At 38.2% G+C, this 20,672-nt stretch overlaps 1 protein-coding gene across 1 annotated transcript in view; it reads left to right on the top strand.

Annotated features, from left to right (window-relative positions):
* Positions 1 to 20,672, top strand: part of LOC145994067 (uncharacterized) — a 136,050-nt gene that overhangs the window by 90,747 nt on the left and 24,631 nt on the right. The window contains exon 5 of the mRNA XM_083130152.1: positions 7,252 to 8,559. Within this exon, the coding sequence (XP_082986278.1) occupies positions 7,252 to 8,559 (1,308 nt within the window). The remainder of the gene's footprint in view (positions 1 to 7,251; positions 8,560 to 20,672) is intronic.

Below are 20,672 nucleotides of genomic sequence, written 5' to 3'. Positions count from 1 at the left end.
AGAAAAAATATCTCTACAGAGTGATTGACTGAGTAGAAAAACAGTGAAACTTTATTGTTGGCCTTATTCGTTGGTTTACTCTGCGAAAGGTGTGAAATAGTAGAGGATAGTGAGATTTATCAAATTTATTACATGAAATTTGAAAGGACTGAAAATGATTGTGCCATTTCCTTCCCGTTCAATGTTCATCGCACTGCATGAAGGAAATAATCAAAGTTGAATTGTTGGACTATACGTAGCTACTATCAGAATATATTTGCGAATATAAAATATCATACATATATTTACCTCGTTACATTTGGATATTGATACAAGGATGAGAAATTTCCCATTATAAAATTGTAGAAAAAAGTTATTTTCTAAATAACATGATGGCCAGGGAGGGGGAGGGGGTTCTGGCCCCCATAATTCATTTCGGTTGGCCCATGTTGCGTACCCTAGTTTAAATGTCACCGCACGCCACTGACATCTATGCATGTTTAGAAATACAAATTTGTTTAGTGCACTCTCTCAAACAAAGATACATTAAATTACCCATAATGTAGCATAAAATACAATAAACAAAACATATACATTACAAACAAGGTGCATTATTACATATAATAACAAAGAAATTACGCTTTCTTTTACAAAAATAAATACATTAGTGATATATCTTCTTCTGGTGACGTCACATAAAAATGTGGATCATATCACACAAAACTACATTATCCTATCCGGGTCATCCTCAGAGAGATGGTGCTGCAACTGCAGCTTGTACAGGTGCCACTTAACAATCTTTAACACCCTGCAAATGGAACTCTGGCTGACACCACATTGCACAGACATTCGACGTGTGCTGCACTGCGGAGACTTGGCAAACGATTCTAGCACTGCCGTAGCTCTTCCTTTGTCAGTGGCAGTTCTGGGCCTACCAGATTGTGGCCTGTCCTGGACTGTACCGCTCTCTTTGAACCTGGTCAGCAATTGAGACCCCACACTTGGTCCCATTGAGGGTTCCGTTCATTGAAATCATGAGCTACAGCATGGGTACTTCTGCCCCTTCCCCCCCCCCCCCCCAGCTTGATGATCTGGATTCGTTCGCCTTGGTCAATGGCATGGTTCAGCACCTGCAAATGATACAAAATTATCACTTTCATATACCCACAACTTCCTTATCATTAAAGTTTTCATGACATGCACCAAAATGTTTCCCCCTAGGCCTAACATATTACTACCATGACAAATTGCTGCAATCTACATTTCATTTTATAAGGGGTGGTCAGGAACTTTTGACTAACCCTGTATAGTGCTATGGTTATAACCAAGCACTCTGGTTCGAGTCATATTTTTGTATGTTACCACAGTTTGTTTACTGTGTTTATTTGGAGGAGTTTCTCTTGAAGAGTACAGGACAGGGATGAATAACATTTTCAAGTCCAACGTACTTGAAAACGTTGTCATTGAGTGGGAACAATTCCCATTTGCAAGATTACATTTAAAAAAAATGCAAAAAAACAGTTGATTAAGTGAACTATGTGTAGGGAGAATCTTTTGAGGTCTGAAGCTTGCTAATGACTTTTTGTTGCATATAAGAGTCCCATTGGTGCTGTTTTCTGGTTTTCGAGTCTATGACTTTTCAAATGCCTTCCCAATTGTCCTCAAGATGCTGGGCGACACCAAAATTTTGGAAATTACCAGAGATCGAACGTGGGATGTTCTCTGAAGTTGGGGGTGTTAACCATTTGGCTGCATGGAAGTTCTGCTTTATATACAATAAGTGATTGTAAATCTAGTTGAAATTTTTCATTTATTGTCCTTTTTCATAGTTTTAATCTTTAATCTTGCAGTGAAGGGAATAAATGTCTCAAGTATTTTGTTGAGATTTATGTAAGAAAGGCAAATCAGGTTTTAGAAAGAGCAGAGGTGATTTTCACTTTTCTTTTTCTTAACGAATTTTTCAATTTTCAAAATCATACCGAGTTTTCATTTAAGCCATATTCTCTCAGCATGCATATTTCGGCTCTTTACTTTTCAAGTAAGTTAGTTATAACAACAATAACATTTAAATTTTGAACATTTCACAATTGATTATATTTCTGATAGCTAGGCAGTACACCGTTTTCAGTTTCCTGGATTCAGAAAGTTAAAAATATAGCAACTTGTATTTTTTTTTTATTTTTTTTTTTAAATTGACCCAATTTTCTTATAACCACATCACCATAAGAAACCAGCATACCGAATTCCAGGTTTCTGCTTCAAAAATTAAAATGTTAAATATGGCATATCGGCATTTCTGTATTTTTTTAGTTTCACTATTTCTCTGTTTTCGTCTTCGTTGCGGAGTGAATACCACAGTTTGCTATGACATTAGGGGTCCCAGGTTCGAATCCTGCCCTAGACATGGATATTCTTTGTAAGTGTTTCTTCATCATACCATTAGGCTACTCATCCTCATCGTGATTAGCCAAAAGTGGCAGAAAACCGATGCAAAATAACAACAATCAATGAATAGTTTTCACAGTAGCATAAATAACCATTGAATACTGATTTTACTTCATAGCTTCAAAAATATAAAAGTGATATGATAACCCTTTATTTCATTCCATTTAAAATTTTCAAAATCTGGTGTATTCAAAGTAGGACATAGGCCTACAACCAGCATACCACTTTTCAAATGTATAATGAAAAATTAGAACAAAATTTGGAAGCCCAGCGTTTTTCTTGTTGTAAAACATCTTTATTTAGTTATATATGCAGTAGCATTAATATCCAGCATACAGATTTTCAACTCACTAGTTAAAAAAAAGTAAGGTTAGAAATGACAACCCAGCATTTCCAATTATTAAAAACTTTCCTATTTGGCTGTATTCACAGTAGCATAAATAACCAACTTTCTTATCTTAAACTCTCTACCTTAAAAAATTAAAAGGTTAAAATTGCCAACTTGCATTTCCAATTACTTTAAATGCTCCCCTTTAACTATATTCACAGCACACATAACCAGCACATTGATTTTCAAGTTTCTATCTTGAAATTTAAAAAAAGAAAAGTTAGATATGGCACCAGCGAGTGCTTCAAATGAAACGGCTTGGTCTTTTGTGCTCTACACATTGAAATGCTTTTCCTCTCTGCGCATCACAGCTTTCTGGCATTCCAAAGTCGAACCGATTCTGTGCAGTAGTTTGACCAATTTCAGTCACTCAAACCATAATTCTGGATGCCTCCGCCGTGGCGTGGCCTGTAATCTCAAACCGATATGTTTTCTGCTGTTTGACTGCTTTCCATGAAACTGGTTCTGAAGTGGTGCAAACCAGAATGCTTTTGCATGGGTAGCTTTCAGTTCAGTTTATCTGGGCCAGAATAGAAATTGCCAGCGTCAATTCGAGTTCGAGTCCGATTTACCTATACAATTTCAGTCCACAGTGCCGAATTAGAACTGATAAAGTGAGGAGTGATTTCAGTCTGATCTGAACCAAAACTCAAACTTAAATGAATTTCTGTCACGATCCCTGTTTGCAAACCCTATATACAGTCCCTACCAAAAGTTTAAGACCACCTTGTCATGTGTTTTTCAGACAAACAGAAAAAGTACATATGCGAGTGCTTTTCATGAAATAAACACTTTAATACAAAATTGAAATTATTATGTAATGTTATTGAAAGGTACATCAAGATCAAGACAGTATAAGGGCATATTAATGCACTTATAACTAATAGATACAAATAAAGGTACAATTTGTAAAATCATTAAATCTGAACTTTGAAAATATACTTGGAAACAAACATTTCTCCTGAAATTAGATGAATGAAGTGTGAAATTTCCATAGTCAATAGGTCCACCTTTAAGTTTCAATAACATTTGCACACGTTTTCACATGCTGCGGACCAATTTCTGGCATTCTTGGAGTGTAATCTCATTCCATACTTCGGAGATCTGTTCACGAAGTTCCTGGACATTCTTTGGCTGGCGTCTGGCTACACGAAGACCAATGGTATTCCATAGATTTTCTATAGGATTCAGCTCCGGACTTCGTGCTGGCCAATGCAACAATGGGATTTCCCTCGCTTGAATACAAGCCATTGTTGCTGCTGACGTGTGGCAAGTCTCGCGATAATCTGGTCCTCACGTACAGACATTACCCTGGGGCGGCCGCAGCATGGTTTATCAACCACTGTACCTTGCCGCTTGAATTTGTTTATTGTGTTCGCTATGCAGGTTTTACTCACATTCAATGCGACTGCAATTTCTCTATGAGACCTATTGCATCTGTACATACCAATTATTTGCCATTTCATGGCCACGAGCACAGATTTTTTTCCCCATTATCACATAGCTTGCGATTCAAACAGTCTGTTTATTATCAAGCGTAACGAAAACAGGTTTGGACTTACACAATGCTGCTACTCGAGATATGTCTTTCTGTGCCATCTATTGGCACACATTTCAACTAATGACTGATAAAATTTGTTCACTCCATCGCAGTCGCTGAAGAAAATATTGTTATCTGAAGACCTCTCAGTTTTCGCTGTATTTTTTTATTTTGCAAATTTTAGAAGAAAAAAAATATAAAACAAGAAATTTTTGGGGGATTTTTTTTTCTTGCACCAAAACCTTCGTTCATGTTCCACAATACTGGAAAAAATTCAGTACTGTCATAACGATGTCGGTTATGTCTATACACATTGATCTGTACTTCAAAATGCTGGATTTTTCAGTTAAGAAATTTGATCTTCCACTTTCGTATCTCAAGAACTACAAGACGTATACCAATATCTTTTCGGCAATATATGCCTCACACACTATATTACTTCCATACAATTTTACTCCATATTTGTACCAAAACCTTTCGGTCAGGATTCATTTATTTGAAAAAGTTGGTGGTCTTAAAGTTTTTACCCTCTATTGTACTTATTTACTATTCTGGAGTAAAACAAAACAACTCGATGTTGATCTTGTAAATCTGGTTACAGCAGTTGTTATTGAAAAATTGCCAAAGTTCTCTGGGTCGTCTCAGCTGATGTGTTTAAATTGCCTTAATGTTTGGTAAATCTGCATTCCAGAGGTGAGGCGTCCGGTCATCGGCAGATGCAGCAATGACTTAGCAAAATACTGCATTTTAAATATTTTAGAGAAGAAGTAAATAATAAGTCAGAATATTCTCACATTTGTGCGAAATAAGCCAAGTGACACTATAAAACAGCAAGAAATACGCAAGGGATTAGCTAAGTTTAACGCATCGGAATGAGAGCCCAGTACTATTCCCCATGACCAACACTCGTGCTACGTTTCCTATTGAAGGTAATGGTGTTCGCTGGCCCAGGTCATCGCTGAAAAATATGCGAATCTCTCTACCTGTTCGGAAGACACCCGACGACCGCTGGAGGTCTGGTCATAAAAAGCCTTTTTTTTTTCAGCTACCATGTTTACGGCAGGGTTTCTCTGACGTCATCAGGATTAAAATTTTTCCGAGTGCTATTTCCATCATTGTAAAGCATGCAATGCAATGATCTAATACACGCAATTATTGTTGTCCTGAGTGATTTTTTTTAAAAAATAAACTTAAAAATCACTTTCTTTCATATATGTTAGACAGACCATCTAATGTTAACAGTAGGTCTCAATTGTCAACTGTCTTGAGATCTGTGCATAAGGATAAGGAGGACGGGACTGATGTGAGTACCGATTGTATATCTGACAGGTTATTTGTTCATGTAAAAATTGTCAATAAGAGAAACTGGAGGATAAAGTTATTTTGTTCAAACTTATGATGGGACGGCAGTTATGTCCGGGCATTTAGCAGATTTGCGAAAGAAGGTCCAGGACGAGTGCACGAAGGCGTTAGTTACGCATTGCTACGCTCAAGTATAGATATGGTGCTGTCCCAGTGAATGAATGAAATACCATGTATTCTTATCCACTTTGTCACATAAGAACGTTAAAAGAAACCCATCCCATCCTTTTCACAACTCAGGTGGTGTTATAAATCACGCTTAGTTAGAACAGTTGAACAGTACAGGGAGCCATGACTCGTTTTCTAATATTTGATGACAACTGAAATGGACCAGGCAGGTGTGGCACAGCGTATGGATTTGTGCACTTTTTGCAATGCTTTCAAACAATATTTTTACTGAAGACATTTTCCCCTTTGATGAAAAGTTTCTTTCGCGTTATCGACCAGGTTGTGGAGCAAATTCCAAGCTTTCGAGAGCTAATGTCCAGTGGCATAGCAAGGGGTAGTTGAAGTGGGCGACGGGCTGGGGCCTCGCGTCCCATGGAGTTGATACGCAAAATGTAATAAATAGAAGTGAGAAAAGTAGATCGAAAAAGGCTAATTTTTTGGGGAAAATAAAATTGAAACATTCTATTTTTATCTGTCTTTAAATTCAAGTTTAACGTTATAATTTGAATTAATATGTCAAATCAGAGATGTAATACGCAGGCGGGTGAGTCCCTAAGCCTAAGAGAGCCAGAAAGAAAGTTAAAATTATTGTCGTATTTATCTTGAAATATTTACGCAAAAATTTTATGTGCGTCCTTCGATATTTTCTTCTTATGCCATGGTTATTGATATTTGAATCCTACAAATTTTGAAATAAGAAGGCAAAGAAGAACTCGTTGAAAATTATGTTATATTTAAAGATTCGTACTCTGCATTTCTGATTTTTTTATAGAAAGTTTAGCCTACTTAAGGATAGTTCAGTTATGTCTTAGTGCCTGCAGAACATCTTTAAAAAGTATTATTACTACTACCTTCTTTAAAGAAAAATCCATTATCCAGAATATACCTCTGCCAAGTGTAAATTTCTATGTGGCATAATATTAAATATAATTTTCATCAGTAATTTATTATTACTATTAATATTTAAATATGATAATTTGCTGACGTATCCTTGAAGATTTTCTATCGATTTAAATGGAGATTTCAAATTTAAAGAACGGATGGGGGCCTCGCATTCTAATCTCGCCCAGGGCCTCGCGATATGTTGCTACGCCACTGCTAACGTCACTCTTCAGGGTAGAAGTGAGAGTGACATTACCTATCGAAAGCTTGGAATATTTTTGGCATTTACCGAGGAGAAATATTGTTGTAATAATATATTTTCTTTAATCTAAGGAACAACAAATCATACCACTTATTTGTTAGCAGGTTTTGTAGAAAAATCATTTGTTCATATTTTAAAGTTTTTGTTTTACATGTAATGTTGTGCTTGTAATGACATATAACATTTTTACAAAATGTCAAATTGGATGTAAATTTATCTTTTCAGTATCAAGAAGCATTAGGCGCAGCACAAGCTCAGGGTGCCGGAGCTGTTGATCCTACAGGATACAGTAATCCTCCTCAACCACCGCATCCAGAGGATGCCAGCAAGTCATCTGGAGCCAGGTGCAATACAGCAACTACGGTGGTAGGAGCGGTGCCAACAAACAATGTTAGTTCCTCCTCTTATATCTCTCCACCTGGCAAAGTGTCTCAAACTTCAAATTTGCAAGGAACACAGCAGAGCAAGGGAAGTTCCAGGGATCCGCAGTCTTCGGAAAAGCAGCAGCCTGGGACTAGTTCATATGGAGCAGGTTTTGGTGATTCTACAGGAGATCAGTACGGAGGAACCCAGGGTGCTGCTGCACCAGGGAAGACTCATGAATCATCATATGCAAGACCACCACTGGGAGTTCCTCCAGATCCTTACGCGGCTTCGCAGGCAAACCCTTACAAGGCATCAGCAAATGCATATGCTATGCCACCACCAACCGCATATGGGTATGGAAGTGCATATGGTGATGCTCAGAATGCTCCGTATGGAGGAACACAGCTAGCAGGTGCATATGGTATGCCTCCGGCAACTCCTTATGGAGCTCCTCCTAGTGGTACTTACAGTACACCACAAGCTCCACCATATGGAGCACCACCAAAGGGTATGTACGGTAGTGCACCGAATGCATATGGAAGTTCACCAGGCAGTGTTTACGGGACTACCCAAGGCAGCAGTTATCCAAACCCACAAGCAACAGGAGGCTACGGTGCCTCTCAGTCAACTGCACCTTACGGAACACCACCACCATGTGCAAACACCAACACTGCACAGTATGGCAATGCCAACTACAAAAGGCCAGAATATAATTTCAAAGGTTACGGTGAAAGCTCACAAGAAGAAACTCCTTACGGAAATAAGAGAAGTGCTGAAGGTCAGAGTAGTAGTAATCCAGATCAGTTTGGAAATGTTGAGGGAGAACCATATAAGATATTCCAAGGTGACTCATATGAAGGCAACATGTATGGAGATAGATATGGTGGACAATTGAGCAAGTTTGGAAGTCAGTTTTCTTCTCGGTTCAGTAATCAAAGTGGACAGGGTCAGTTTGAAGGGTCTCATGGCAGTCCTCCGGGAGGGCAACCGGACAGTGTGCATGGAGCCTTTGGTGGCCGTGGAGGACAGGCTCGAGGTGGACAACAGGGAAGATGGGAGCAAGACCCAAACCAAGATTCGCCCCAGGATAAAAGTTCAGGGTTTGGACCGGGGTTTGAGAGGCAGCAGCAACGTCCTGAACCAGGAGAAGTCACCCACATGAAGAAGGTAAGAATTTTCTTCTCTCTTCCCTGTCTTATATGCAAAAATGTAGTGTGTGTTTGCATACTTATGTCCAGTCGTATGTGTATAGGGGAGGGATGCAAAGTTTGTTCTTTTTATGAAACCTGATGATAAATAATATTCAACAGAAGTAAATCATATGTCACAAGTTGATTCTCGAATCCTAAGCTATAAATATGGTCTTAAAATCAGAGTGAAAATTAAAAGAAGAAACATTATTTGGGAAACTATCAAACACATGGAAACAATCAACAGTATATTTTAATGATAGAAAATGAAGCTGTAATTCTCATGTTCATTCTGGAATTGTACGTAGATAGATCTTGTAAAATAGTAATAGTTTTTTGATGAAAGTAAAGGATAAAATGTGTGGGTTTGAGATTTAATAGTGGCAACACTCCTGTATATATGCCATGAAAGGGAACTGGTGCTTCTCTCTTATACCACACATTAATTTGATACTTAATCTACCTCCCTGTAAATGGACTCTTCCTTCCAACACTAGATGCATGCACAATGACAAAAGAAATATAGTATCATTGGAGTTGGTGGTCGAATGTTGTGTAGTTAGAACCTCACTAATGAGAAAGTTATTGTGATTCTCGTGTATAACTGTGATGGTGTTATCTTAACACATATTGTACCTCAAGGACAGACCGTCAATGTGCAGTATTACTGTTCATTTTTGGAACATTACCTGCGACCTGCATTGCGAAAGAAGAGGCACCACTTTCTGCTGAATCCTCCCAGGATTTGCAGGACAATGCTCGGGTGCATGTTGCTCAACCTTTGGCTGATTTGTAGGGGTTGGCAGGTGCTCTACCATCCCCCATACTACCTGGACCTGTGACCTTCATTCGATCCCTAATATAAAGGAACCACTTTGTGACATTCACTTCCAAACTGTTCCAGAGATTCTTCAGGCAATAAACTGCTTCATTTGAACCATCAACAGATCAGGCGCTGCTACAGGTATACTACGACTTCCACATTACTGGCAACTGGTTATGCACAATGCTGGTGAATACATCGAAGGGCTGTAAAAGTTTCACAGAGGTATCTCTTTTATATCATTTGTAAATAAATAGTTGCCACTATTAAATCTCCAACCCACATATTTAAATCTTTGTATTTACTTTTTAAAGTAAGTGAACCGTAAAATTCCTGTAATTATTATGTACACTTTGATAAAAATGTGACATCTATCATACGTAGATCTATCTATCAAACCCTCAAATACATGAACTTACAGTATCCAGTCATGGCAGCCGACCTCCTTGGCAGAGTAGTTTGTACAGCATGCTGTGGTGCCAGGGGGTCCAGGTTCGAACCTGGGTATGGGTCAGTGGCGATTTCTCTGGGTGTGTAAGTCGTGTGTCAACGGCCAAAGGAAAATGAAATAAAGAAGAAAGTATCTGTACTTTTATAAATTACGATTTTGAGCGTTTTTCTTTAATTGTCAGTCTCGAGCGCCCGGTAGTTTTCGAACGCGGCGCAGCGCGCAGTGGTTGTCAGGCAGGCAGATCGGTCCCGCACTGCCAGGACGTTGGAGAGGAAATACAACGTCTTACCACTGCCGAAACATAGGATGACCGCGCATGCGCACCCTGCCACACACCACCATGGTTAGCTTCACAAGGCGTTGTATTTGTTCCCAACGGTTTGACTTTCATTCACCCCGCGTTCCGCATTGTTTTGCTCGTGACTGTTGTGCATTATTTTTTAAACGTGTGAAGTGATGTGATTATTTTAAGATGGAGAATAGTGAAAGTGTTGTGCAAAAATATTTAAATAATTCCTTTTCTTCGCTTTCGTATTCAGATAAGAAACAAGTGATTGACAATGGTCGACCATGTCCGAATCTCACGATGTCAACATATGTTAAAGGAAAAAGTGGTGCTGGAAAAGGTTTTGAGAGACATTTTCGAAAAGAACTCTATGAAATATCAGACTGGCTTTGCGAGTGTGATGTGGTGAATAAATTTTACTATTGAACATGTTTATTATTCTTAGGGGAGTGCGGGATCCCGAAAAGTCAGGACCGGGAGCGGGAAAAAAAATTCCCGTCCCGATCCCGACTTCTGGAAATGACTTCCCGACTTTTTCGGGATCCCGAGCAATCGGGAAATACTGAATGGTCATTTTAAAAAGTTGTTAAACTCGATGTTTTCGGCAGTGCAAATGTATCAGAAATGCAAAAACAATCACTTAAGGTGAAAATGACGTGTATAATTCAATTTTTCAAGAGCTTCGGAAAATTTCGAACATTTTCCGTCCCGAAAATTTCCCGACTTTGTCGGGAAATTGAGACTAAAAAAGGTGTTTGGAATTATCAAGGGTATGCGGATTTGAATCATCTCAACACTGCAGTGAAAAAACACAGTGAGTCTGAATTTCATCTTTCTAGTTTCTTTAAATTTAGTAGTTTTGTTGCCACCCCTACTAGAATTGACGTTCTTTTGGATACTCAACGAAAATCTGAAACAGAGCTACACAATGAAAAAGCAAAAAAGAACAGGGAAATATTAAAGAGGTCGATTAACGCCGTCTACTATTTAACAAAGCAAGAACTGCCATTCCGAGGCCATGAGGAAAATGCAGCATCTCTAAATGAGGGCAATTACATGGAATTCCTTATTGCAAGTGCCGAGTTTGATTCCTCATTAAAAGAACATTTATTAAATTCTACAGTTTCTCGCGGCACTTTGGCAGGCATTCAAAATGATTTAATAAATTCAGTTTCGATGTTCTGAGAGATGAAATCTACAATGAAATTAAAAACACAGACTTTGTGGCTATCATGGTCGATGAAACATCAGACATTAGCAATAAATCTCAGGTGTCAACCGTGTTACGTTTTTTTTCGGCCTCAGAGAAAAAAGTAATTGAAAGATTTCTTGGGTTTCATGACATGAGCGCGATAAAACTGCAGGAGCTCTTTTTAGTCACGTGACTGAAATAATGGATAAATATAAGTGTGGGGATAAATTAATTGCCCAGACATACAATGGGTCTTCTGTAATGAGTGGTCAGTTGAATGGCCTTCAAAGTAAAGTTTTGGAAAAGTATCCGAAAGCTTTCTTTACGCATTGTTATGCTCATGTCATTTTCACTAACATGTTCAAAAAACGTAAGTGGAGACTTCGGTCATTTGACTGCAATGACTTTAAGAGGATTTTCTAGCTTCCTGAAGGATTTCGAAAATATATTTTTAATAAAGGCTTTTTCCAACTTGCTTGCCTTTTAAGACGTATTATTCAGTATATTGCAGTCTAAAAATGTTGATATTTTGTATTGCATTTTGTATTGCAGTAATACAATAACTGAATTTCAACAACAGCTGCAAAAGGAAATTGAGAATTTCGAAACACTATGGAATTCTATAACTGGTGCAGTAGAAGAGGAAGAGGTTGTTGAAATGAAAAGGAGGCGACGGAACAACGAATCACAGAAAGACCACTGCCGGAGGCTTTACTTTGAAATCAATGATAATATCAGCAACCAGATAACAATTAGATTCGCATCATTTGAAGAATTGCAATATTTTGATTTACTAAATCCCACAAAACGGGGCTACTTCAATAAAAGAGAAAATTTCCTCACCATCTCGTACATAAATTGCAGGAAATTTATGGCAGTCTGTTTAATTTAACCAAACTGCAGAATGAACTTTACGTTTGGTATGCTTCCACTGAAGGATCAGAGAAAACACCAATTGAGATTGTAAATTATCTACTGGACACGAATCTAGTGGGTGGGTTTACGGAAATATATAAATTAGCAGTGTTGATCGCAACAATTCCTTCCATGACGTCATCTGTCGAGAGATCGTTCTCATCACTGAAGAGGATCCACACATTCTGCCGCTCTACTCAAAATCAGAACCGAATGACGAATTTAAGTCTTATCTCCATCGAGAAAGAATTACTTTCTATGCTGGGAGAAGGGAATAAATCCAAATTTTATGAGGCGGTGATCAGCGCATTTCTCTCTAAAGAAAGAAGAATATAGCTGGAATTCAAGTAACTGTAAGTAATGAGCAGTTGATTTTTCAAAATTTACTTTTTGGAAGGATAAATGAAGGGTAAGGGGAAAAAACCGGGAATGCATTTTAGCGATTTTTCAATGAACGGGTCATTCTTATGTCCACGGTTTTTTTAGGGGTGATGGGAGTTCCACCAACCCCTCTGGTTGCAAACTCGTGCTTTAAAAATTAATTGTATGGCGAAGTATTTAACATTAATTTTCGTTTAAACAGACCTTGCTTGTCCTTACCCTTCAAAAATATTAATATTTTAAATGAAGTATTTACTTCATTTAAAATAATTTATGTAATGTAATGTTTTTCTAAATATTTCTAAATTTACACCAAAAATGTTCGGAGAAAATTAGTAATATTGAGTCACAGAAATGAGAGGGCGAGGGTTTAACATTCCTTCTTTGCCAACGCCTTAAGTTCAGAGTCAGGAGACACCACTGGTATGGGTGATCTTTGTGAGTGTCCCTTCATCAATTTCAGCATATCATCACTCATCCTCATCTTCACTATTAGCCAAAAATGGCAGAAAAGTGAAGTAAAGTAAAACAAATCTATCAAACCTGTCATGACAAATGTTTAAAGAATCAATTAAAATTGTTGCACAAATTGTATGGTGTGTGCTGGCAAATACTAACAGAATAAGACACTTCTAAGAACGAAGTGTACAATTGAGGAAGACGGCAATAAAACAATCGGCTCAAGCAGGAGAGTATATTGTGTTTTTAAGAAACTGCTTTTCTTTTGAGGTACTAAGTACATACCACCTGGGATTCCATGTCCTTTTTTAGTAGTCAATGGTACAATGCATTTTTTCACAGAAGTTAGTAGTACTGCTTCATAGGTTTGTATGACCTGCATTTGATTTGTATGCAGTCTCCATAGTTCACTTCAGCAGACATTTATAATCTGTGTGGATGGAAATAGTAGGGTGACCAGACACATACATTCAAAAAAGAGGACATGACATGGCGAAAAAGGAGGATAAAGCCCAAAAAAAGAGGACACCGCAACAAAATCGCAACACATTTGCCATTATTACTCTTAAACCTAGCTAACCCGAGGGAGGTGGAAAAGGGGCCTGTCAGACCTCTTCATAAAGACATAAATGTAGTGCACATAGAGAGATACCTAGGGATCGAAATGGACCAGAGCTGACTGGAACGGAAATACGGTTTCATGAATATCTGGAACCTTCCCGTTTTGTCTTGTCACTGTCGCAATCGGAGATAAAAAACAGACAGCAGCATGATAACGATAGTAAAGAGTTCCGTTTTGTGCAAATTTCCATTTTGGATCCTAGGCTGTGCCGGACAGAAATTTTTTGGTCGGGATGGGATCAGCATGGGAAATGTTTTTAAATCCCTGCGTTCGTAATGGGAGAAATTCGCAATTTCGGGATGGAAAATATTCAAAATTTCCCGACACTGGAACGTCATTTCCCATTGAGTGATTGTTTCTTGTTGGTTTTTCTTTTGTATTTTTGAAATAAATAATAAATTCCAAGAAGTTTCAGACACTTACACAATGCAGAAAGCATCAAGAATTTATCACTTTTTAAAATGTCCATTTGGGATCCTGACTGTTAGGGATCGTTTAACCTATTTCCAAAACTGAATTGATATTTTATGTAGTTTAGGTTGGGGCAAAAAATATAATTTTATTGCCGTGAACATTTCTGACACTCTTTCATGAACAGGGGAAAGTGACTGACTACTTTACACCCAGCCTCATATTCGTTTCTCCCATTCTTAAAATCTTGGTATCACGTATGTATGACTCGTTCGTAACGGAAATGCAGAGACTGTATAACAGTATGCTCTCTTATGATACTGATGACATGCTTAGATAAAGTCAGGCGCGGAGCGTCCATGTAAGCCATGTAAGCCGGGCTTACACTTTATTAGTTCTAGTAAAATGTATGTAATTATATGACAAAAATTGTAAACTCTTCAAAGTTCATCTCGGCCCGATACCAGTCTTCGAGATCCTGTTTGTTAGATTGCAACACTTCAGCACCAGGTGGCACATGAAAACTCCCGCCTTCTGCTTGGGGAAAGTTGTAAGCCATCTGAATGTTGCCTTACAAATTTCTGACCGCGAAGGAGCAGTGCCTACCGTATCTGGATGGAAAAGAGCAAGGGATATAGGGAGAAGAGCACGTCGAAACCCTAGGTGTGTAAACCTACGGACAGAGGCTTACAGCAGCGTTGCAAACCTCATGTTTAGAAAAAGTGTTGTTCATGGACGTCCGCAGTATTTCTTTCCACCAGGGAGGATTTTTCTTTTTCTTTTTTTATGGGTTGGGGTAAACTAGGTATATTTCCCTTCTCAAAATATACTAATTCAATTTGAAGTTAATATTTTTCTGCAACGGCCTTACAATAATTGATGTGACTGAAATGAAATTATATGTGTGAAAATGGTTAACATTCATTTCTCAGGAAGTGTCTCCTTCCCCTTGCCCCTTCTGGACATCCATTGTGTCGTTTAAACTCCGAAATTATGCTACTTACTACTAAATTGTTCTGGGATTTTCATATTATAAATATTAATTTATAACATAAACAAATATAAATTCGAATGGTTAAACCAATAGCATGGGTTCGACGTTATGTGAAAAGTTTGAGAAAATTCAACCACAATGAAAATCGGTCCTGTTGTTTTTTTTTATATCTCCAACTTACAAAAGACTTTTTAAACTTGTGCGAGATTTAGCACCATTATGCTTGGGTTGGCTTCACTGAATACACACCAGCGAGACACAGGTCCTGCAAAAGGAGGGGCTCCAGCGTTGTCGGGTATGAACGGTTGACTGCAAAGGAAATTTGAGCTGGTGGTGCTTCAAGGAGGTTTTTCCAGGAACAGGGAATTCTGAAGCAAAAAACTAACAGGAAGGGGAAAATGGAGAAACCTAGAAATGAGCGGGAAACGGGAAAACTAGATACACATTGATGTGCTAAATTCTTGTTTCTGTTTTTCGCTTGTAGGAGAGCATAAACATTAGAAATATTAAGATCTCTGTTTTCCGTTTATGTATGAACTCAGCTGGTAATAATTGAGCTAAAGAGTGAAATAAATAAGTAAATAAATAAATAAATGTTAATGAAAACTGAAGATTGCACCAATTTTACAAATTTCATGTTAAATGTGAACCACATAGTCTGCGATTCAAACACTCTTTGAACAACATACAAAAATCCTGTTTATGATCTTTTAGGTGCTAGATTTGCTTTTACACTATCCTAAGAAAGCACTTGCATGTCCTTTGATAGAAATTTCTGGATATATTCCTACAATTTGTGAGATTTTTTTTTTTTTTTTACTAAATATAGAAAATTTTAAAGCAAGAGAGGGAATTCATTTATATCCGAAAGGGATATTCCCCTCACAGTCCGAAAGATCACTGCTTTGAGCAGTGACCGATTTTGGATCTGGTTTCTTTTTGTTTCCCCCTTCTTGTTGTGTGTTTGTTAAAGTCTCGAGGTATTGCTTTTGCGAATTCCATCTATTGAAAAGTGGACTGTCGTCCCTGTGCTGTGGTGTGATAGTGAAGTGCATTATGGAATAAAATGAGTGTGATTGTGCAGTGGGGTGGAGAACTTGTTGAAAATGCCGTTATCTAGCAAGGATTTTGCTGCCAAGAAGAAACTTGTGGATGTAGGTAGGCCCACTCCTTCCTTCTCTAGCAGACATAGTAACAGAAACGAAAAATAAAGTAGTAACAGAAACGAAAAATAAAGTGCGCCGATTTTGCGATTCATGGTACGGAGCTGATACTTGGTTATGCGGTTGTAAAACGTATTCAGCACTTTCCTGTTTCCTTCTGTTTTCGTTTGTTTATTATTATTATTATTCATTTTATCTAACTTTGCATATTTTTTATCGACACTCATTGTGATAGGAATAACACTGACTTAATTATCAGTTGAAATGTAGGAGATACAAACACCAATCCCAGGGATATATCCAGAATTTTTAATTTGGTGAAAAATTCCAGGGAAGTGTTCTGAAAAAATTGAAAGGGGGGGGGGTCACTGTGTGTGGATAAATCACTAACCATGTCAGCCCATGCTAGGCTTACACTGTTGGAAAGGTCACACTCCGCCACTGGATAAAGTGATGGTAGATAAGCTCTCACATGCTCAGCGAGTATTGCTCGAATATTTAACGTGCTCCAAGCGATCTAAAACATCCAAGCTTTTGATGTGAAATAACAAATGATGATCCTTATGCATGGATACATTCTCTGCGCAGCATACGTCGATGCAGTATACTCTTTCCAAAAAAGGAGGACATTTACCGATTTCTAAAAAATCCGCCCAGATGCCGGACAGACACCTATAAAGGAGGACATGTCCGGGTAAAAGAGGACATCTAGTTTTCAGATTTTTCCCCCAACCCGTGTGCCAGTTGACAACATTTATATCGTTTTGGAGAGCTTATGAAACAAGGAAGTTTTTTCTGTAATTTTTACGCTAAGTGTGTTACCATTTTTTTCTAGTAATCCTCTTCGATTTAAACTATAATTTCCAAATTTCTTCATCACGTGTGGTCCAATAACTGTTTTTTTCTGTGGGTATGGGAATTTCGGGCATGAATTTTTTTCCCAGTAGTCACTCATTCGTCAGCTGTTACAAAACATGTCGATTAAATGCCCAGGGTGTAGTAGTTTTTTCACAATTAGTAGTTTTTTGGTCGCAAGTCGGAATATGTCATGAAAATCTACAAACTGCAATAACTCGAAACCCATTGATTTCCGACCCCAAGTGCAAAGGGTCAAATTTGTTGCAAATGTGCTCTAGTATTACCCCTTACAGGAATAGGTCGAATTACCAATCACCCTGTGTATATATAAAAAGGTAAAAAGGTAAAGTTATTCCGTGTGCAATTGCAATGTACCATGGAAACACGCAGAGACTTTTGGACAATCAGTCTCACACATTATCAATGGCATCAATACAGGTGATGTGATCGTCACCCTTACCTACAGGTACCTATCGATTAAGAGGCTTGATGAGCCCCACAGCCACATTGTGCAGGGACATTGTTAGAAAAATTGCCACCTGAAATCATTCATCCTCATGTGAGTCAGATGCCATACCAACTAAACCACTGTGTCTGGCAATCAATTAAGTGTCCATATGTTTAAATAATTTACTTAAGTAAAGCTCATACTTATAAATGCATTAAATAAATCTGGATAAATGATTTCATGAACATTTTAGAAAGTCACTGATGATAGTTTACATGAACATCTAAAAGTAACGACTAGTCCATTTTGTACCCCTCTTGGTACACATCGGGTGTTAAATAACATGATCTCCAAGGGTTAAGACAAAACTATACCATCACAACTACAGATATCACTGGCAGGCATGGTTGGCCCAATAGTGCACAGGAGCAGTGAACCCCCAGTAATGTACGGTATTCACTTCAAGAATGTACAATAAACAATATCATTACCATTTCGCAAAAAATCATACGTAATAAGTAATATCCTTGAAGGTGCAACACGACGAATTATTTTGCTGGGAAAGAAAAACCCCGAGCCAGCCGCGCTGGTGCAGATTTCCAGTTGAACCCAAAATAACTCCTGCCATGGTGTAAGCACCGGACAGCAGGCAGAAGGTCGAGGTAGGAATAGGCCAAAATACATGGAATCGGATACTGTCGAACCATCGTCTCAGGAAATCGGACATGTGCAGTTCGTGCTCTCTCAGAATGCACCATCCTTGCGAGGCCGCAGCCTGCCTTCTTCCTTGCAGTGTTGCACTATGGCCTTCAAGTTTGAAGCCGATACGTGACATATTCAATCTTATCTTTGTATCACTTTTGTGCCAAATATCTTACACTAACTGCACACTTGTGACAGAGATGGATGAGTAGCAATGAATGAAAGCTGGATTTACAAAAGATGAATTAAAATAAAAGCAAAATAATCCATGCATGCATTCAGACGTTTTCCCTTGAAGGTGGAAACACTTCACGTACGCGAAAGTAACAGAATAGTGTGATTGGAAGCCATGACCCTGTCGGTGTCTCATTTTTTTTTAAATCGCTTTTGAAGTGCTTGGATAGTCTTTAAAAAATATTAAATGATGCTTTAAGTGAAGCGAGGGAGGGGGCTGTGCTTAGGTAATGCCATTTTGATCGAGTGTATGTGTTGCTGTCTGTGCAGATAAGAAATTACCGCTAGAAATGGATATACGAGCATAAACAAACATCCTCGTGCGTTGAAAGGAAGTTAGAGGTAAAGCATGTGCTTGTCGACACACACCAAATTTCAACATTTAAAATCAAGGAGCTACAGGTTCGATTTCTAGTGTGCACATATCATGTGCAATTCCTATTTAAGGACAGTAAACCACTTCCGACGGGTTGTTTTCTAAATTGTAGTTACAGCTTACAATTGATATGTTATTCATTATAATTTGGGCTGTATGAAATAATTTAGGTCAGTGATTCATAAACACATCCCCAAACACCTTCATAACAATTTCTCTTTCTTTTCCCATGCAACCCTATTTTTTTTATATTGTTGTTTCAGCACTTTATTTATTCATATATCCCTATCATAAAGCACCATACTCCCATATAAGAACATTCTGAGCAAGCCCCTCATCCTACTGTTTGGCGGATAAAGTCTTATTCGCGAAAAGTGAATGTTTTATACAATGGCATGCCCAAGGGGGGATGGTGGGGGTCATAACCTCCCTCTTTAGCCTAGCATTTCTAAAAAAAAGAACATCAGAGGCGGAAAAATATGTCAAAATCATGGCTGGCTAGTAAAAAAATTATATGTTCCCCGCCCCTTTTCGGAAATCGTGGACATGTCACTGTTTTCAAATTATATCGGTGAATCCCCAGTAAAACAATCCACGAGCCGTGCCTGATCACTGGTTAAGAAAAGTTTACTTTTTAAATGTGAAATTGTTCAGGTAGGGTGTGGGGGATGGACAATCCACTCGACAACACGAGATTCAAATTGTGTGCTGGGAACTGGATGCAGACAGTTCTCAAATATTTATCTGATTCTAGCCTGAACACCACTAATGTGTCTTATCCTCCCATGTTTGCAGCTCTTTTAAAAGCCGAAACCCACCAAATTGTTCATATTCAGGCCTAAGCACTCGCAAGTGTTCAAGATTGTCTGTCACAGCTTCCGCAGTCTTGTCATATATCAGCAAGAAACAAAGGAAGTCTTCTATAGAATACAGCTGGATCGCGAAACAATTAATGCACAGTAAAAACCCTTCCGTTCCCAGTACATCTAATGTTTCTTCTGCCAATATGATCAAATGCTTACTCATTTAAGTATCTCCAGTGACGTGCCCAAGGGAGGGTTGGTGGGGTTATAACCCCATTTGACATAGTATTTGTTAAAAAAAGAATGTCAAAGACAGGAAAAGATGGCAAAATGAGGACTGACCACCAAAAATAGTATGCGTAACCCCTCTCAATGCCGAAAATCGTGGGTACATTTTTAAAAAATCAACTCACCAGACGTTTTTATCATTTCATATTAGAGACTGAAGTAAAGCACCTTTAAATCAAATAAATCATGAATAAGTCCTTGAATTGAACGCTTAAAAGGAAATGATGTCAGAGACAACGCCATTTTTCTCATTGGATCCAAGGTTCGGTCAAAGAATTTCTATTTAGAAATGGTTCTAATTAACGTGTATTTATATCCTCAGTATATTCTAGAACGTTGCGCAGATAAACGATTTATAAATATTGCCAGTGGTTTGACTCCTCTTATTCAAGCACATTCCCTCTCGTGCCTTCCAGAGATTTAAAATTACAACAAATCGCTCTATGTGTGGTGATACCTTTGCTGTGCAGCTTTCAAATGCTGACAAGTCTCTACATAGTGCTCAAGTTTGCTGTGACAATACTGAAAGCTCAAGAAAAGTTTACGTGCAATATTATCAACAGGGTTATAGAATATTCTCCGTCTTGCTTTGATAAGTATTTCTCTTCTTAAATTATCGTCACATTATTCAAGCAGCCAAAATCCTAATTTATCTCATGTAAACAGAAATATTTCCTGAAGGTG

The sequence above is a fragment of the Lepisma saccharinum genome, chromosome 10 (genome assembly GCF_977018435.1).
Source record: "Lepisma saccharinum chromosome 10, izLepSacc3.1, whole genome shotgun sequence".
NCBI lineage: Eukaryota > Metazoa > Arthropoda > Insecta > Zygentoma > Lepismatidae > Lepisma > Lepisma saccharinum.
The sequence above is the reverse complement of the archived record's forward strand: the minus strand, read 5'-3'. Positions and strand labels throughout refer to the sequence as shown.